Source organism: Mustela putorius, unplaced genomic scaffold, assembly GCF_011764305.1.
Source record: "Mustela putorius furo isolate JIRA1106 unplaced genomic scaffold, ASM1176430v1.1 tig00003845_pilon_pilon_pilon, whole genome shotgun sequence".
NCBI classification, from domain to species: domain Eukaryota; kingdom Metazoa; phylum Chordata; class Mammalia; order Carnivora; family Mustelidae; genus Mustela; species Mustela putorius.
The window spans coordinates 25,750,904-25,771,846 of NW_025421998.1; the positions used below are offsets into that span (position 1 = coordinate 25,750,904).

General features: G+C 32.1%; 1 protein-coding gene across 4 annotated transcripts in view; it reads right to left on the bottom strand.

Moving 5' to 3' along the window:
* HGF (hepatocyte growth factor) overlaps positions 1 to 20,943 on the bottom strand; it is a 101,142-nt gene that overhangs the window by 29,798 nt on the left and 50,401 nt on the right. For all 4 annotated transcript variants that reach the window (XM_013060667.2, XM_004739619.3, XM_004739621.3 and 1 more), the window contains 8 exons: positions 16,820 to 16,922; positions 11,818 to 11,951; positions 6,786 to 6,824; positions 5,499 to 5,595; positions 2,886 to 2,960; positions 1,964 to 2,110; positions 1,364 to 1,470; positions 1,133 to 1,278 (listed from right to left, as the gene is read on the bottom strand). In XM_013060667.2, coding sequence (XP_012916121.1) covers positions 1,133 to 1,278; positions 1,364 to 1,470; positions 1,964 to 2,110; positions 2,886 to 2,960; positions 5,499 to 5,595; positions 6,786 to 6,824; positions 11,818 to 11,951; positions 16,820 to 16,922 — 848 coding nt within the window. The remainder of the gene's footprint in view (positions 1 to 1,132; positions 1,279 to 1,363; positions 1,471 to 1,963; positions 2,111 to 2,885; positions 2,961 to 5,498; positions 5,596 to 6,785; positions 6,825 to 11,817; positions 11,952 to 16,819; positions 16,923 to 20,943) is intronic.

Below are 20,943 nucleotides of genomic sequence, written 5' to 3' on the forward strand. Positions count from 1 at the left end.
AGACAAATGGATAATGAAGATCTGATACACACACACACACACACACACACACACACACACACAGGAATATTACTCAGCCATAAAAAAGAATGAAATCTTGCTTTACAGCAACAAGGATAAATCTAGAGAGTATAATGCTAAGTGAAATAAGTGAGTCAGAGAAAGACAAATACCATATAATTTCACTCATATGTACAAATTAGGAGACACAACAAAGAAAAAAAAAAGACAAACAAACAAACAAACAAAAAAAACAATAACAAAAACAAAAACACCCAGAATTTTAACAATAGAGAGCATACTGATGGTTACCAGAGTAGAGGGAGGTGAGATAGGTGAAAGGGATTAAGATTATATGATGAGCCTTGAGTAATGTGTTGAATTTTTGAATCACTGTATTGTATAGCATAAACTGATATAACACTTAATGTTAACCATAATGGAATTAAAATTTTGAATAAAAATTTTTTAAAAAGTTCTTAACTTCAGAAATAATTTTAGAAACACAAAATGTGCATAAAATAAAATAGATAAAATTTAAAATATTAAAAAAACATGTAAAATAATGGTTTAACAGCTTGTCTATGTAAAATAAAATTTGGAATACTGCCAAGATGAAAAAAAAAAAACAATTGCCTAACAAATGAAAATGTTCAAGCTCTTAAAGTCACCAACTTCGACCTTTTGGTTTTTTAAAATAGAATTCGTTTAAACCACACACACGCACAAGCACACACACACTGGCTTAACCAAAAACACATTTAAAAGTTTAAAACCAGACATAGAGTTCATTTAGGCAGAATTTGGGAAGATCTGATAACTTTAGAAAACATTAGAAAAATGCAAGCTTTTAATTTGAACAGCTTTCCCCTAGAGCTCTGGTTGTATTAGTTTATTGCCTTTCTGAGAGACAAATATCATCACAGCTTGCCGATAATGAAATATGGATTTTCTTACTGTTTATTTAAAATAAGTGTACAAGGATAACGAAGGGAGTTATCTTTCCCAAATTCTCTCTATTAGTAGAGAATGATTTTTATTTGAGAAAAGTGAACCAAACACACACACAAAAGAAACATAAGTTATGATATTTATTATATACTTCTTATTTTTAAAAAAATGCTCTTTTTACCTCACATGGTCCCGATGCAATATTTTCAGCTCCAGCACATATTTCAGACTCATTCAGAGTCACCTTCCCTTGATGGTATTGGCTGCATTTCTCATTTCCCATAATATAGAGATGTGCTACTCGTAACAGACCATCAAAGTTGATGGCTAGAATGGGGTAAAAAATGTACAGTTAGAATTGTTTTAAATAAAATAAGTATTATATTGCCTTATCATTTTAAAAATAGCTTACATCCAGTATACCCCCAGCCATAAACACTGCAAGTGGTTTTTTCAGGAATGGTGCATCCATAATTAGGTAAATCGATTGTACTAACAAAATCATCCAGGACAGCAGGCCTGAAAATAGAAAATACAATGATAAGTATCTTTGATTGAATTCAACCCCAAATTAACAAATTAAAATTTGGTGTTAATTTTTAATATGAGATTAAGAGAGAATAAATAGTCTTATTTCTTAAAAAAAAAGAGAATGTCTAATATACAATGTATGTAGTAGAGGTAGGAATAGGTAGCAGAGAAATGAGTCACTTACTTGCTAATATTACTTGCTAAATGGTCACTGCATTTTTTTATTCATTATTTTAACTATTAAAGTTATCAAATGATTCACTAAGTTTTGATTTTAGAGCAGGCTGATCAGACTGTTGGTCAAACTTCATTTATTAATTTTTGAAAATTTTGAAGATGACTCTCTTTTTCTCTATACACACACACAGAACATATGACAAGCTATTATAATATGTTTACATAAAAGAGAGAATAGCCACATAACTGAAGAAAAAGCTTCACGAATTCCACTGTAGCTTAAAAATGCTCTCAAGCAACTAACCTAGCAAGCTTCAGTAATACCAGATCTGATCCTTCAGGCCCATACACCAGCTGGGAAACATTTAGAACCTGTTTGCGTTTCTCATCTCCTTTTCCGTGGACATCATGAATCCCAAGCCAAGCTTCATAATCTTTCAAGTCTTTGTTTCTAAGTAAAAAATTAAAATGTAAAATATAATTTTAAACTGGGTGATATTATTCACACATATTATTATTTCAGTTTATAAGGGCAGATAAATAACCCAAATTTAAAATTTGAATCAAAGTATAATAAAGAGCAACACATTTCTTACAGAGATTCTGAATGCTACAAGCACACAGAAGCAAAAGGAGCCTTTAAACTGCTCAATTTTGAAACAGCTATTTAAGAAAAAAGAAAACCTTTGTATAAGGCTTAAGAGTAAATCATATTTGAAAAATTTTCAGGTAAAGCACATTACATGAATTATAATATTCTGCAGATTTTCCTTCTTAACTTTGTATATGTTTGATTGTCAATTAGGATTAAAAATTTATACTAACAAAATCAGAGACCTTGATGAGAATCAGGAAGTCAGCTTACAAATGCTGCCTCCCTAACTTTTCTTAGGCTAATTCTCATTAAAAATTATTCTCAGGATGTCTACCTAGACATACAGCATGCAAGGAAGAAGTTGAGGAAAAGTTATTTACATAATTCTAGCAAAATTTCCCCCCAAATGAGAGTAATGCCAATTGTGGAAAGAACGGAACAGGAGTATCCAGTCGTAAATATCCATTACATCAAAGTAGGCTTTGTTAACTAAATCTAAAGAAAGAAATTAATTTATTCATTCCTTGTTGCTGAATCTGTTAAATGAATACACATTCTAAGCCTGAAAGCTAAATGGAAGTCTACATATTTTTAAGTGCTCAAAACAAATATTGGTTTCAGAAACACTTACCGAGAAGGGAAACATTGTCTTGCGGTAAGAATCCAACTTTCCTTTATCAATGATCCTCCACAGATATGTTTATTTCTATGAGAAACAGGAAAGAGAAACAAGTAACATCTGTGTGGAAAGGGTGCCTGCCAATTAATGCAAAACCTATGGCTCTGTTTGTTAAAAAATAAGTGTATTTGGGAGAAAAATGTAGAAATTAACTCAGAGTTAACTAGAATAAAGTGAGTAGTCCTTTGACTGAAAGGATGATATTTGATGATTGTAGCATTAGCATTTTTTTATAATGTGATTACAATTTTAGGAAATCAACTTTATTTTTGCATAAGGAGCCATTGCCAACACGCACATTCACATGTGTGTGTCTCTATCCTTGGGAGAGCAAGGACAGAGACTTGCTCTATCCTATTCTAAAAATAGAATAGTTAGTATAAACAAAAAAAATCACAAAAGAACAACAAAAACAACATGGTTTTAAATTCAGTGTCTGATTATAAAAATGCGAATCTGGGTTTTTACATAAACTATGAAAACTATCAGATGGTAGCAATGCATATTTATACACTATTCCCCTCTTAATTACCATTATTTATTTTTGATACATTAACTTAGAACATTGCTGAGTTTGAGTAAATTTGTTCAGCTTAAAAGAAGCAATATAAAATTTCGCTTATAAAATTAAAACAATTTTGTGAACGTATCATCTGGGAAATTATAAAATATCTGTAGAGAATAAAAAATACTAGTACATTTGTTTGATCATATCCTAAATCTGTAGATGCATTATTTTTTGGCAGAGAAATGGAAAAAGCACAACTTTTCACAATTTACATTTCCAAAGAGTACAGATGTTCAGTGCTTCAGAGGGTAATAGAAGAAGTTTCCCAGACTAAGACCACAATTATTTATGGCCTGTACCACAGAGCAGGATGAGATTATATATCGAGTTTTAATTTCTGTTCCTCTCAGTAAGTGTTTTGGAAGAATAACTAACCAGCTGTTTTTACTGAGGACTTGGATCTAAAAGAAAAATATACTTATCTAAAAGTTTATACTACTCTAATCTGATGTAAAAGAGTTTCACCTGCTCCTCAAAGGATGGAGACTTCCAAAGGAGTATTCTTATACATTCTCCCGTGGGTAATAAAAAATTTAGAAGTATATGCCCTTTTTTTTTGCCTGGGGTCATGAGATTTGCAAAGAATCACTTATTCATTCAGATATATGGATTCCTGGAACATTTTATTTCACAGATAAAATGAAACACTCTTCCCCCAAAGTTGGCAGCTTTCATTAAATCTTTATATTTCATAATTGGCTGTAATATTCTGGTGAGTTTCACAATTCTGTTTCAGTACTACACACCTAGGACAGCTACACTATAATTATCGACATAAATATTTGTAAAATTTGATGGGTTTCTCCTTGCAAGAAGGATATATTAAAAGAAGTTTAGACCATCTTCTACCTGATGTCTAAAGTCTTATGTATGTTTATATAAAAGTATATAAACTCCGTGCTTCTTAAGAATTGGCTTCTTCATAAAAGAACTTTGGATTCAAGTTGTCTTTATTCTAAAGGTCACTGTGGAGTTTAATTGTAGCAAAAGATGTACTTTCTTCCTCTACTCTAGGAAGTTAGAGGTAAAGAAACAAAAAAGGTCACCAAATAGAGGAGATATTTGAGTTAGTATCTGAAGAATGAGAAGGATTTTGCAGGCACAAATTATGGAGAAAGAAAGCTACAACAGTTAGTGGGAACAAGGGCTTAAAGGCTTAGAGGGGAAAACATGAGCTATCTTTAAAACAAGGGATAATGTGGTTTGAATTCAGGTGTATCTGGGGGTAAGTTGTATGATGAGTTTCCAGTAGAGACATATACAAAGATACTTTAACATTCTGGTTACCATATGGCATAATATATGTAGTATATAGGAATTTTTAAGATCAGATTTTAACTTAACTCCTATTGTCAATATTTAATTCTTCAAATGTAATTACTAATCTTAATTTTTGTATAAGAATATATTGTGCAAAGTGATATTACTGAGACATAGACAATGAGAATTTTTTTTATCCTTACTGAACAGTATAATAGCATAGTAGTCAACTATCAATATAGTTTGATATACCATACTATCAGTATAGCATGTCATTTTTTAAAAAATGATAAAATATTCTAGAACTTAAAATTATTGTTATTTTCATTTGAATTACAACAAAAAAATAGAAATTAAAAGCAAATGTAAAATTTCTGGTATGATTATGCATGGGTGTGTTAGAAAGTCAAGTCATAATATCCTAGATTAGGAAAATAATTACATGTGAATACACATGTAATCACTATTACAGTGATTTCAAGGTATAAGTAGTTTCTCTGTGTAGTTGTGTTTTCTCAAACACTATGAAGCATCACTTGCAATCAGAGATAGTGTTATCACATATGGGGCCTCATGAACATTTAAAAAGGCATTATCTCTGAAGGCACATATTGTAAAATCCAGGGATGTTCAACAAGCAGAATACGGTCAGTCTCTTCTTGTGTCCAAATGGGTGCTTACAACCATCCTGTTGGAAATAATCCAAACACATACGATTTGTGTCTATTAATAATTACCTGTATTTCAAACTAACCATCCATCCTACATTAGTTCGCGTTGGAATTCCATTTACAACTCGTAATTGTTTTGTTTTGGCACAAGATATTACAGGATCTAAAAAGAGGACCAAAGATAAATAACATTTTAATAAAACATTTTGAAATATTCAATGCCTTTCAGTTTCTTAAAAGCAATGGTAATTAAAGAAATGTAACTACTGTAATTTTATCAGTACATTTGGGGGGAAAGAAGGTATTAAGACTGGAGTGTCAAAGCAGGCCTAAAATGTTTTCTATGCTTATCTAAGGAGACAAGCAACATAGAAAAATGAATCAACTCTAGGTATTTCCACAGTGACAATAATTTTGCTCACCAAGCACTCAGTACAGGCTCTTCAAGACTAACACTAATTGTATTTCTTTCACAAATCTCAATATGAAATGAAACAATTGCATTCACAAGTTATTTCTAAATGTCAATGGAAATCAATAGCCTCAATAAAAAACTATTTGTTTTTTTGTTACTCCTGAGTTTTTATGTTAAGAATGTAGAGCCATTTTGAAACAGCTTACCAACATTGTATTTACTGAAATTATGTCCAGATGACATAATTGTTATGTCCAGATCATTATATCGAAATGACACAATGCCAAATTCTTTGGAGTCAACTTTTTCCTGACCCTCCTCCATATTCCTTGCCTTATCCTTTCTATTCCTGTGTATGGTCTAAAATTTCCATTTGTTTCTTCAGCCTGGAACACGGAGGTGGTCTCTTAAGTCAAAACACTTGAGTATCTTCCTTCAGCTCAAGAAGTATGTGAAAATCAAAAACAAGCAGCTCCAAAGATTTTCTTAAATTGAGGATTCACTGAACTTCTCAGTTTGTATCATCTTTTACCTAGTGGATCATTTAAAGAGCCTTAAAGATAAAGTAGCATAGACACCCTGCATAATTTTCCGATCTTCTGATTTTATTCTTTCTAACTTTAGCATCCTGATTTAATTTAAATAATGGTGAAAATTCATTACATACATTTTGTCCAAAATGACAAACAAGAGAAATGCTCTTTTCAAAGTTAAATATAACATCTTATATTTTCTGAGAATTGAATTTTGATATTCAGTATGTAGTTGCCTTTGTAACCTCTTTTACACATGTACATAGAAAAATTAATAAAAACAAATAGATTAATTTATTTTTATGATAGAAGTTAATATAGTGAAATTTTTCCATGAAGAAAATTATGACATCATTTCTGACACGTAGAGAGTCAAATAAACTATAATTTTAAAAGATTACTTACGGTCCAAATTGACTATTGTAGGTGTGGTATCACCTTCACCTGTAAAAATAAATTTATACACATATATGTTTCTTTTATATAGAGACATACATATACATAAACATACATATTTCTGTCATATAGAACCAAAACTAATATATTGAAATGCAAATGTTTGCTTGGGCCATTCATACAGATTTACTGTAATTTGGGCACTTTTTATTTTTTCTGAAAATTACTTTTATTTTTTAATATGGTTGAAGATAATTGAAACATCATGTTTCAGAGAACTCTTCAAGAATTCTAGAAGGTAGAAATCAATGTCACTAATGGAAAAAGAGGGATAACAAAATATAATTATGTTTCATTAGAATATTTAAAAGATTGTTTTTTCTATACTGTAATAAAAATGTATGAAAAAAGAGAACTAAAACCTCGTAACTTACTACTTTTTCATAACCTCTCTACTGGGGTTTAATGCCTGCAAAGAGAAAAGCTTGGAAGATGCTAGGACTAGAAAATACTTATGCAATAATGAATGAGGCATAGGACATTTCCTGTAGTTTAATGTCTGTCTGTTCAGAATTGATGGCATAGAGTTTAGTCAGGCACTGTTTAGACCCAGCTGGTTGTTAATCCCTGGAAATGCCCTGAGCTCAAATAAACCGGCAACAAAACAATAATGGCATATGGATTCATTTGTAACACATGCAAATTTGATTGTTATTTATGGGGAATCTCATGAGAATTAATACATGCTAAAGAGCTTTTATTTATGTTCATCTTCCAGATCTAGATATTTTAAATGAGTAAGTGTAAAGGAAAACATATAAATTTCATCATTTCCCTTTCCCTTTAGCGCAGCCTGGGGGAGGGTTTTGTCTTAGAGTCAGCAGAGGTCAGTGTTTTAGCTCATACTACAAATTAGGATTGAGGCCAACTATGGTCATTAAAACATCAAGGATATTGGTTTTTCCATTCAAATCAATTACTTTAAATTCTAATATTAAAAACTAGATGTTTATTCCTTCTGGTATTATGATGAAGAAGACTAGACTTCTCCTTAATTGTATATCAAGTTTTCTATTTCTAAACATCAAGTTAATAGGTCAACAAAATATTTCATTATTATAATTTACTACAGTATTTAAATTTTAAAAATGTATAGATATTGTATATTTGGGAATTTGATAATTTATAGTTATTTTATACTTACATATTTTTCCTTTAAACCAATATTTCTTATACTTTAGAATAAGCTGAAATATCACTTGAAACCAGATTTCTAGAGATTCTGAATTGGTGGCTAGATTATGAGTTTTTAAAAACATTTTAGGTTCTTCTTTTGCACACTTTTAGCCAAACTTTGGGAAACTGCACTCTAGGACTTTGCCATTTTACCATCAAATACTATTCTTACTTCTTTTTGCCCCACCACAGTACTAAAATCTGAAATTTATATATCATATATGTATTTTTCATGTATATATCAGATATATATGATACAAATCTGCAGTATTAATTCAATTTAAATTTGAAGGGAAACATGTCAATAATAAAATTTACCTGTAGAAGTGTAGGTAAATTGTGTGTGTGTGTGTGTGTGTGTGTGTATGGGTGTTTATATGGCCTCAGAACCAAATATGAGTTCTTACTAAAAAAAACTTCCTTTAATGTATTCTGAAAGTTTCAACCAAATTCAGAACATTATGGACATCACAAATTTCTCCAAGCAGGTATCTATGTTCCCATTTTCATTACATATTTTAATGTGAATATATATTTGTTAAATTATTATAGATACATAAATGTCTCTACACTGAGAACTAACCAAAGGAAAAAAAATATTTTTCTATTGCTGTATATTTAGCATGTTCTAATATGGGGTTTGTACACAATAGCCACTCAATTTAAAATTATTAATAAATGAATAATAATGCAAACTGAAATGAAAGTTAAGTTGTCCAAGGCAATTACAGTGAGAGAACTGAAATTCTTAACCAGGAAGTTGGAGTTGAAGCTCTTAACCACTACACTCTAAGTATTTAATACTGAGTATTTTTCCAAGATCTACAAAGTGTGTATGTGTAGAGATTAATATATAGACATTTCTGTAATTTAATTTTACATATCTGATCATCTTTAAAATGTATGCTAAGTAATACTCTGTAAGCATTTTTTAAAAAGAAATAAAAATTTTTATATGTTTTATAATACAAATGTATAGTGTGAAAATGATTTATACAGCCTCTACAGTTAAATAAATAAGAACTCAAATCTTCTAAAGATAAATCTGATTAGCCTTTCACCAGCAGGAATGTGTAAATAAATCCTGGCTATAAATATTATTTAGAAAAATGACAGTATAAAAATATTTATTGAAATTATGTTCAGAATATATTGAAATAAAAATGAGTTATCTGCAATAACATTTAATCATATGCTAGTGACACTCTGAAGTCTTCCAATAGCACATTACTAACTTTTAGTTTTAAAATGTTAGTTGAAAGTATGTTTTGAAAACATTTAAATTATTAGAGTCCTTTGTCAGATTTATAAACCAAATCACAGTTCAATTCTACAAGAGCATTTTTCTCTGTGTCTACATGCAATAGAACTGTCTTAGAAGACTGACATTTTTTCCTTCTTTCTAAACCATTGGATATTTTATTAGCCTCCATTATTCTTAATCATATATTAAGATTCACAATTCACGAAAAGGTACCATCAGGTAAAGCTAATATTTATAAAAAACAATAATTTAATCATTAAAAAGATATATGTCCCAGAGAGGTAGTAGCTTTGCTTTGTAGTGTTAAAACTAGAAAGATACCTTTTAAAGAAGAACATTTTCATAACCTATGCAAACCCTAATACTAAAAAAATAGAAAATTAGGAACACATGAATTAATTTGAAAGGTTATGATTACAGCTGATGGTATAAAATATAATAGTATGATACGCTATTTCTTTCCAAACCTATAAGGTAAACACCTTTATTTACATGTTTATTTACCATTATATAAATAACTTATTTCTTCAAAATAGGTTGGGAAGTTCTAAGTCTTAATTATAGACATACTAGATGAAGGTCATATTTAAGAAATATGCCTTTTTATGCTAAAATTTCATGAAACATGACTACTGTTTCCAGTTAAAGTGAGAAATTATCTCTTTAATGTGCCATAAATTATGTGTTTGTATTTCATGTTTTAAAGCAAACACCATTTCTTCAATCTAATCTTTTTAAAATCGGTACTTCTGTTCCTATTGTCAAGGTACTCGCTACTAGCTTTTCTCACATGAAAAACATTCTTTTAATTTTATTAATAAACACTCTTTTAATTTTATTTATTTAGTTAGTTTTTAAAATTTTAATCCCAGTATAGTTAACATACAGTGTTACTATACTAGTTTCAGGTATACAATATGGTGATTCAACACTTGTATTCATTACTCAGTGCTCATCAAAATAAAAGTGTACTCCTTAATCCCCATCACCTATTTCACTCATTCTCCCCATCCACGAAGAGAAACATTCCTAAATAGGACTCCTATTGAATTTATGCAAATATGTCCTTTTTAGACAGGAGATAGTTTAACATAGTGTTTAAAGATGTGTGTTATAGGGGCACCTGGGTGATTCAGTCGTTAAGCATCTGCCTTTGACTCAGGTCATGATGCCAGGGTCCTGGGATTGAGCTCCACATCAGGCTCCCTGCTTGAAAGGAGCCTGCTTCTCTCTCTCCCACACCCCCTGCCTGTGTTCCCTCTCTTGATCTCTCTCTCTGTCAAATAAATAAATAAAATCTTTTAAAAAAGTATTTTTGTTATAAACACAGAGCTATGAGATATGTAATCTAGTAAAACGATCTTTCACTACTGACACAGCTTTATAATAAGCCTTTTTCACTCAATATCATACAGAGGATATACTTCCATCTCAATATATATTATTCAGTGGTACTCATTGGGGATGACTTTGTTCCCCAGGGGGACTCTTGGCAATGTCTGAAGATAGTTTTTGGTTCTCATGACTGGAGGAAGGGGTGGTTTTATTGACACCTAGTGGGTAGAGGCCAGGGACACCACCAAATATTTTATAGTGCATAGGACAGCTTCCTACACCAAAGATTCCTGCAGTACAAAATATCAGTAGTGCCTATGTTGAAAAATCCCGAGACATTTCTCAAAATTGACTTTCAGACAAACTTTTCAATTCACAAAGTAGCACAGTATTGAAGATTCTGACTATCCAGAACTTCACTAATATTGGGCATTAACTATTATTTTCTTATTTGCCAACCCGATTGGTGAAAATGACATTATGCTACTAAAATTTCACTTTTTCTTACTATTAAGCTTTAATGTATTTTATTTGTTTATTAATTATACTTATTCTTGATGATTTATTTTCTTCATTTTTCTCCTAAATTATCTCATTTTTTCTTATCAATATATAGGAGCTCTTTAAATGAGGTATATCAGACATATATATTTTACATATCTTTCACTTTACACACTGATAGTCTTTTAAAAAATCATCTTCAAAAGAAATCATCTTTGACTCAGAGATGTGGATGGGATATTCTAGGCTCTTTGGTCTTTGGCTAATGCACTGAGAAGAAAGTGAAAACAACAGTATCTCAGGTCTGTTGATGGGTCTGTTACTGGGCGGGGGCTTTGTTAGAGCTCTGCTATAGCTTGAACAGTTAGTATTGGGAGGGGGGTCTTTTTTCTGGTGCAGTCATATTAAAATGATGGCTATTTATTGCTTCTGGATTTCAAATGGGGATCTTCTGAGGAGGAAAATCTTTTTTAAAAGGTCAGCAGAATGTCTCCTTGTCTATAGGAGAGATGAAGAAAGGGGTGCACATGCATGCATGCGTGTGTGTGTGTGTGTGTGTTGTTGTTATTGTTGTCTGGAATGCATACCCACTTTAGGATTGATTCCAGCCCTCCTATATCTCCTCCTCTGAATGAGGTATCAATTTAAAGGAGATTCAGAGTATTTAAAATATTTCACCTGAAGAAGGTCATTAAAAATACTCACAACGAGAAATAGGACAATAATCCCAAGGAATGAGAGGATTTCCTGTGTAACACCAGGGACCATGGGCATCATCATCAGGATTCCGACAGTAATTTTTATTCAGCTTACTAGCATCTGGTTCCCAGAAGATATGCCTGCATAAACAACACACTCTAAACATCACAAGATGCTCACTGCGTCCAACAGAAACAAACTGTCACCAAGAAGATAAAATCCTAGCACATAACTTTCATTATAGATACAACACAAACTTCTATTTGGTGTGAATTTTGGTTATATTGTTTTAGACTTATTTTGTTGTTCTTCCAGCTTGGAAGCATATTCTCTACTCAGAATTATGAAATAAGGCTACAAAATTTTGATAGATAAAATGATGAAATATTTTGTGATTTTGCTTCTATTTAATAAGTATAGTGGCAAGGTGAAAACCAACATCCTTATGCATAGAAATGGAGAAGCACTGCCAGAGAAAGAGCAGATGACAAAGAAGATCAAAGTCATAAAATACATAGAAAATGCAAGCTATTGCAAAATCATTTTTCATGTTTCAGAAACACAAAAAGCATTACTAGCAAAATCATGACAGGACAGAAATATACACTAAAAATTAATAATAGTGTGCTAATGAAATAATTAAAATCTAAACTCTCAGTGATTATATAGTTACAATATATGAGTTTTTGACAGTTAACCGAGTAACAGTTTCTTACTTTACATCTTAAATAAGTTTATTACAAAAGGAAAGCAAAAATACTCTTATTTTATTAGATCATGCACAGTCATAAAGTATCAGTATTTATTTTGATAAGATTAATAAAGCCAAATTCCAAATGGCCATCCCTACCAAGTCATGAAAACTACACAAGTAACTGAATTGTTTTGGATTACTAATTATGACTGTGCTTGAATGTCACTAATGGATCATTTAAAAACTGGAAAGAGCTTAGTCAGGTAAAGTTAGACTATCTTTCCAAACTCAGGTTCATTTCCTAGACGAATAATAACAGCAAACACAAATAGTACTTACTATGTGCTAGATTATATTTTATGTGATTTACATATATAACCATAGACCAACCTAATGGGACTGGCTCTATGATTATGCTAATTTATATTTGATGAAATAGAAATCCACAGAAAACAATTTTTCTGAAATCACATGGCTTATATGCAGTGGAGCAGAGGTTTTAACAAATGGCTCTTTCCAGAATCAGTGTTCAAACCACCATTCTGTATAATGTCCTTACCCAATTGCAGTTTATTCTTAAACCAAAATGGTACCATGAGTCTTCCATTCATCAATTCACTGCAAATTGTTTTCAAATGACTTTCAACAATTTCTGAATGTCCAACCCACATTCCATGAATTATAACTATGAGTTATAACTATGAGTTCCCTAAATAAATATGTAATGTATTTCCACTTATATGTTGATAATGTTTAAAAGGGGACTCTGAGATGTTTAAGAAATCTTTATTTGCTGTCCTTGCTAATTTTTGAGGTGTAAATTCTTCTGCCATAAAAATATCAAGTTTCTAATGTCCAAATCTTCAGAGATTTCTGAAGGCAGAGTCAGTATAATTGTTTCTCACAAATTCATAAGAGCTAGAGCCACCAAATAGCAGTGTTGAAATTCACATTCAATCTTCTTCATGCTAATTTTCATTTAAAATTCTATAATGATCTTAATGCTTAAGATAAAATCCAAAGTTCTTAACACAGCTTACAAGGCTATATATTGTCTTGCTACTGCAGAGTTCCTTTTCTGTGGACATTAACCAAATTATACTATCTTTCTTTTTTTTTTTTTCCAAAAAAAAAAAAAAAAAAAAGATGGGGGTTGGTGGGGAGCAGAGGGAGAGGGAGACAGAGAATCTTAAGCATGTTCCATGCCCAGTGCAGAGCCTAACACTGGCTTGATCTCAGGACTCAGGACCCTGAAATCATGACCTTAGCCAAAATCAAGAGAGATGCTTAACCAACTGAGCCACCCAGGTGCCTCCAAAACACATATTTAAATAAAAGGACAAATGACAAATGACAAATTTGTTTTAGTGATGAAAAATAAGCAGAAGATAAGAAATAGGTGATGGGGTGCCTGGGTGACTCAGTGGGTTAAAGCCTCTGCCTTCAGTTCAGGTCATGATCCCAGGGTTCTAGGGATCGAGCCCCGCATTGGGCTCTCTGCTCAGTGGGGAGCCTGCTTCCTCCTCTCTCTCTCTCTCTGCCTGTTTCTCTGCCTGCTTATGATCTCTGTCTGTCAAAAATCTTAAGAAAGAAAGAAAGAAAGAAAGAAAGAGAGAGAGAAAGAGAGAAAGAGAAAGAAAGAGAAAGAGAGAAAGAAAGAAAGAAATAGGTGCCAAGGATGCTTTCATTATATGTGAAATTAAGCACAATTTCCATGTGTTTGAAGGGAATTTATACATACATTTTTTTTATCTCAACATGTTTTGTTCATTACTTAAGTTTTTTGGTCCTTAACTTTTAGTTTCCAGAATTTTTGTATATTAAAAATATTTTCTCTTCATCTATAACATACCTTTTTTTTTTTTTCAACCTTACCAAAATTATTTCTGATTTTCAAACGATTCAATCTTTGGGCTTTGGGGCAAGCTACTCTTTCTGCCTTATGTATGCTCCTTCTACACTTCCTTTGACAAACTTCTACTTAACATATATGTTCTAATTACTTTCTCTTTCTCTAGGAAGCCTTCCTGACCATCTAAGTCTAGACACTTCTTTGCACTCTTATGGCATAAAATATGCTATTTTTCATGTTTTTTATAATATGGTATGGACATTTGCTGTTGGCTGGCATTCTGGAGTGTGAGATCCATGAGGTTAGAATTCTGCATTATCTTTGAACTCTTAGAGCTGCAGTGTCCCAAAACAGTAGCTACGAGCCACATGTGGCTACTGAAGCATTGGTATGTGGCTAGCCCAAATAGAGAGGCAGTCTAATTTGGTTATTTTGTTTTAGACTTATTTTGGTGTTGTTCTTGCAGTTTGGAAGCATATTCTCTACTCAGGATTATGAAATAGAGCTACAAAATTACCATAGATAAAATGAAAAGTTTTGTGATTTTTATTTCTATTTAATAATTAAAATGGAATTATTGTAGAATTACATTCTTATTAACAGTTTCAGTACTATTTATAATTATGCATACTAGATCTTAAAGACTTAATATGAAAACGTAAAGAACTCATTAACAATTTTCATATTGAATACATATTGAAATGAAAATGCTTTTAGAGACCTTTAATTAATAAGAAATATTAGCTAAAAAAGTCTTGCCTATTCAGTTGTATTCCTTTAAATGTAGCTATTAGAAAACAAAAGTGCACATGCAACTTACGTATGTGAAATCTGTATTTATGTTGGAGAGCACTGCTTTAGAGCTATCACTGTTTATAAAGTAAATTAATCGAAACTGTATCATCCACTAGTAAATACATTTTGGAAGAGAATCAAGTTAAAATTAAAATAAGACTATGATTGGGAGGGAGACAAACCATAAGTGACTCTTAATCTCACAAAACAAACTGAGGGTTGTTGGGGGGAGGGGGTTTGGAAGAAGGGGGTGGTATTATGGACATTGGGGAGGGTATGTGTTTTGGTGAGTGCTGTGAAGTGTGTAAACCTGGTGATTCACAGACCTGTACCCCTGGGGATAAAAATATATGTTTATAAAAAATAAAAAAAAATTAAAATAAGACTAGAAGCAAAATAACTGAACCTCTCAGAGCCCTTTAATTCTTTTTCACACATATAGAAATATCTTCTACGTAGGATTGTGATGGCCAAATAAGATAATAACTCACATATAGCAACCATGGCATAAGTGCTTGATCATATGATACTAACTTTTTTCCTTCTATTCTACTGCATAATCTATTCTGGGATTTTGGAAAAATTCAATTTTTTGTCACAAGTATGTCTCAAACTTCTTTAGTAATTTCAAACACACTAGCACTATTGCTAGGGTGGAATGGCATACATATTTTTTCTCTGAATATGTCCAATGTCAAAATTTCTAATTCTCTGAAATATATAATTTTTTTCAATTACATATAATACCTTTCTTTAGTTGTAGAAAAATTTAATATGTCAAAATAAAGCTATACCAGGAAATCTGTTTCTAAGTTTTTAATAGTTAAGTGGATATTTAAGGTATATATGTCCATGAAGATGGTCACTTACTAATGTTTCATGAACTGATGTTAATAATTATGAGAACACAATCATATAATATACTATTTGAAATACTAGATTTGCCACTTAATTATGCACTGTCTTATCAAATTATACAGTTGTTTCAACATGACCATATTATCCTTGATGGTGAAGCCAAAATGTATGTCCAATTTTTTTTTTAATTTTTTATTTTTTATAAACATATATTTTTATCCCCAGGGGTACAGGTCTGCACAGCAAAGGAAACAGTTAACAAAATCAAAAGACAACTGACAGAATGGGAGAAGATATTTGCAAACAACATATCAGATAAAGGACTAGTGTCCAGAATCTGTATGTCCAATTTTTATTAATGTCTCCCATGGGCATCTACCACAGAACACATCGTAAACATTCAATAAAAATGTTCTAGATTGAACTGCTTATTTAAAAGTTTGGGGGCACCTGGGTGGCTCAGTTAGTTAAGTGGCTGACTCTTGATGTCAACTCAGATCATGATCTCCAGGTCAGGCTCCCATGGGGAGTTTTCTTTAGGATTCTCTCTCTCCTTCTGCCCCTCTAATCTTCCTGCTTTCTATCTCACTCTCTCTCTCTCCCATAAATAAATAAATCTTTATAAAGAAAAAAGGTTGTTACATGAAGGGAATACACTAAGTTGAGTTGCACAGAAAAACAAATCTAATGTTTTTATTAGCTTACTATAATGTATAAGAGAAATTAAAGAAACGGCAACGTGCATATCTGAATACATTATCTGCTATCATCACTACATATTATGTATTGAAAGAAAGATATTTACACACCTGTGTAAGTCTTCCATGTTCTTCTCCCACATCGAACATGTTAGTCCAGATCGGGTTTTGGATAAATTGCCCATGTAATTTTTGCCATTCCCACGATAACAATCTAAACATAAAATATATGAAAAGGACTAGTGAATACAAGGAAGTATAGAACAAAAACATTTATTACAAGCATGCAAATTCATGAAAGTCAACATAAAAGTTGACAACACACTCCGTGCAAATCAAAGATACTCAAATATTTCAAATAAACTGTCTTTATTTTCAGCCAAATTTCTTCTTCCTTAAATAAGGGTTTATGGATTTCATTACAGATTTTAAAAATAATCAAAGAAAAAAATTAATGAGTGGCCCTTATGGATACTAAAGAAATGGGAATTTTTAGAATGACATATATATTTCCCAACATTTTCTTTGGAAAAATTTTCTCCACAGAAAAGTCACAAGAATGATACAATGAACACTCATATACTCGTCACATTTATTGTGTTTGGGTTTTTGTCTTTCATGAAATTAACATTCTGAGTCACCCAAGCCAGCTGTTTTGCAAGTGCTCTTTAATTCTATTTTGTCTGATTATTCTTTCATGATAAAAATCAAGTTAAGGACAGGATTGGGGCAGAGAAGATATATTGTCCTTTTCAGAGCATTTTATCTCTTGACATCTGATATTAGTTTGTTCCATTGTTGGTTGTGAGTTTGATAACTTGGTTAAAGGATGTAAAGGAAAATTGTTGGGACCTCTGACACTGAGTAAGTATCTTACTTACAAAGAAATTTTCATAAAATGGCTTAGGCATACTGTGATTACTTTTGCATGCATCAGTCACTACTAGGCTGTTTTTAAAATAGTTGTTTTTTGGGCATCTGGGTGGCTCAGTGGGTTAAGCCTCTGTCTTTGGCTCAGGTCATGATTTCAGGGTCCTGGGATAGAGTACAGAATTGGGCTCTCTGCTCAGTGGAGCACCTGCTTCCTCCTCTCTCTCTCTGCCTGCCTCTCTGCCTACTTGTGATCTCTGTCTGTCAAATAAATAAATAAAATCTTAAAAAAAATAGTTGTTTTCAAACAAGATGGCATTAGGAGGGAGACAAACCATAAGTGACTCTTAATCTCACAAAACAAACTGAGGGTTGCTGGGGGGAGGGGGGTTGGGAGAAGGGGGGTGGGGTTATGGACATTGGGGAAGGTATGTGCTTTGGTGAGTGCTGTGAAGTGTGTAAACCTGGCAATTCACAGACCTGTACCCCTGGGGATAAAAATATATTATATGTTTATAAAAAATTTTAAAAAATAGTTGTTTCCCAACTTTCTACATCTCTTTATTATCATTTTTCTGCAAATAACAGTTTTTCCTTCTCTTCTACTCCTTCCATATAAGTATTCTATAACTACCATTGGTGCTGCTGGAGCCACTGCTGCTACTACTACTAATAGTAGTGCCTGCAGTAGAAGTGGGACTATGCATAGAGACTCTTATGGCCTCTTTGTACTTGGCATGAGAAATAATCTATTCCTGTTGCTCATTCTGATGCTCAAAGTTATTGCAAAGTTAGCTGATGGAAGCCACTTTAAACAGACTTCTGTGCCTTTTACTGTGTCCCATGTGGTTTTTTCAATTTTTTTTAATGAGTAATTTATGTTTTATTAAACATTGAAAGAAGCGTCCATATTCCTAATTTTAAAATAACATGAAAAAGAAGTCAAGTTCTTCCAAACATATTGAGTTGCAGTTCTATATTTAAAAAGAAACACAGTTCCAAATTTTAAATTAATAACATATATTTAAAAAGTGACTACCTATTAAACATTCCTGATTTTTATATGACTGAGGACTGTAGATTTGGCCATAAAATGTTATCTACAAATATACATCAAGAGTATTTCTTTTTTAAACTTGGTAAACCGGACTCCTGGGTGGCTCTGTTGGTTACACATCTACCTTTGGCTCAGGCCATGATCCTAGGTTCCTAGGACTGAGCCCCACGTCAAGCTACCTTCTTCTCCTGCTGCCCCACCCCTGCTCCTGCTTGCTCTCTCTCAAATAAATAACTAAAATCTTAAGAAAAATAACTTGGTAAACCATAGTCTATCATCATTGCCTTTGAATATGCTTTATAATCATAATAAATAAGTACAAGTCTTAATAAAAATTTTAAATAATTTAATAATTTGTTCAAGAATCAATTAACATAGTGAAAAAGAAATATAATAAGTATATTCAACAGTAATGTTTTCAAATCCATAGATATTTCATAATATCACTGTAAGGAATTAGTCTTAAATATAAAAACACAAATAGGATAAGATTTGATACACAAAACATAGCAGTCATTCCAGCACACAATAAAATTGCTTTCAGAAAGCATAAACTTATAAAATTCATTGCTCGTACATAAGCAGACTATAATAATGAAAACATTTTCCTCTGATGGTGTTTTGTTTTTGTTTTCTGATATTAGGAAAGTTTAAATATTTAGCTGTTAGATAAATTCTTACTTAAGAAAGTAATTGTGAGCCTGACGATTCACAGACCCAATAATTCACAGCCCCCAATAATGTATTATTTGGGGCAAATAATACATTACATGTTATTAAAAAAACATAATTGTGCAATGCAATATACTTGTACTATTTTTTATACATTTTTGGGTTTTTTGCATATATTTTTTCTATATTGGAGGAAGAGATCCTCCTCACTATCACTGCACTTTTGTTTTCTTTTTTTTTTTTTTTTTTTTTTTTTTTTTTAATTTTTTATTTTTTATAAACATATATTTTTATCCCCAGGGGTACAGGTCTGTGAATCACCAGTTTTTTTTCGGTGTTCCAAGATTTATTATGTACCACACCCAGTGCTCCATGCAATCCATGCCCTCCACAATACCCACCACCATCTCACCTATCTCCCCATCTCCCTCCCTTCTAAAACCCTCAGTTTGTTTCTCAAAGTCCACAGTCTCTCATGGCTCATCTCCCCCTCCAATTTCCCCCAATTCACTTTTTCCTTTCCTTCTCCATGCCCTGATGTCCTCTATGCCCTTTTATTTCAATAAAAGCTATAATATATATATATTTTTCCTTCTTAGTAAACTTTTTATTTTAGACTAGATTTAATTTATAGGAAAGTTATAAGTTGGTACAGAGAGTTCTCATATACCACACAGTTTTCCCTACTTTTAATATTTAATGACATTAAAATGATAGAATTTTTGTAACTATAGAGCCATACTGATGCATTATTAACCGAAGACAATAGTTTAGCCTTCATGGTCTCAGAAATATCTTTAGTTGTTAACCTAATATCCTTTTTTGTATTCTAGGATTCCACATTTTACATTATATTTAGTTGTCATGTTTGCTAAGACTTTTCTAAATGTTGCAGTTTTTAGACTTGCTTATTTGATGACCTTGTCAGTTTTGAGGAAAATTGATCAAGTATTTTTTTTTTAATCTTTTTTTTTTTTACTTTTAATTTTTTATTTTTTATAAACATATATTTTTATCCCCAGGGGTACAGGTCTGTGAATCACCAGGTTTACACACTTCACAGCACTCACCAAAGCACATACCCTCCCCAATGTCCATAATCCCACCCCCCCTTCTCCCAAACCCCCTCCCCCCAGCAACCCTCAGTTTGTTTTGTGAGATTAAGAGTCACTTATGGTTTGTCTCCCTCCCAATCCCATCTTGTTTCATTGATTCTTCTCGTACCCACTTAAGCCCCCATGTTGCATCACCACTTCCTCAAAGTATTTTTTTTTTGAACATTTAAAAAAAGATTTATTTATTTAAGGAGACAGGGGCAGCGGGAGAAAAAGAATCTCAAGCAGACTCCCCTAAAGGGCACAAAGCCTGACATGGAGCTTGATCCCACTATCCCATGACCTTGAAATCATGACCTGAGCCAAAATCAAGAGAGGGGTGTTTAACCAACTGAGCCTTCCATGCACCAGGCAAGTTCGTTTTTGTTTTGTTTTGTTTTGTTTTGCTTTGTTTAATGTCCATTGGTTGGTTTTGTCTGATATTTACCTCATGATTAGATATGGGCTATAGATTTTTAAGAGAAAGACATGAGGTTTCTTTTAGCACTTCATTACTTGCTAGTTAAAGATATTCCAGCCTC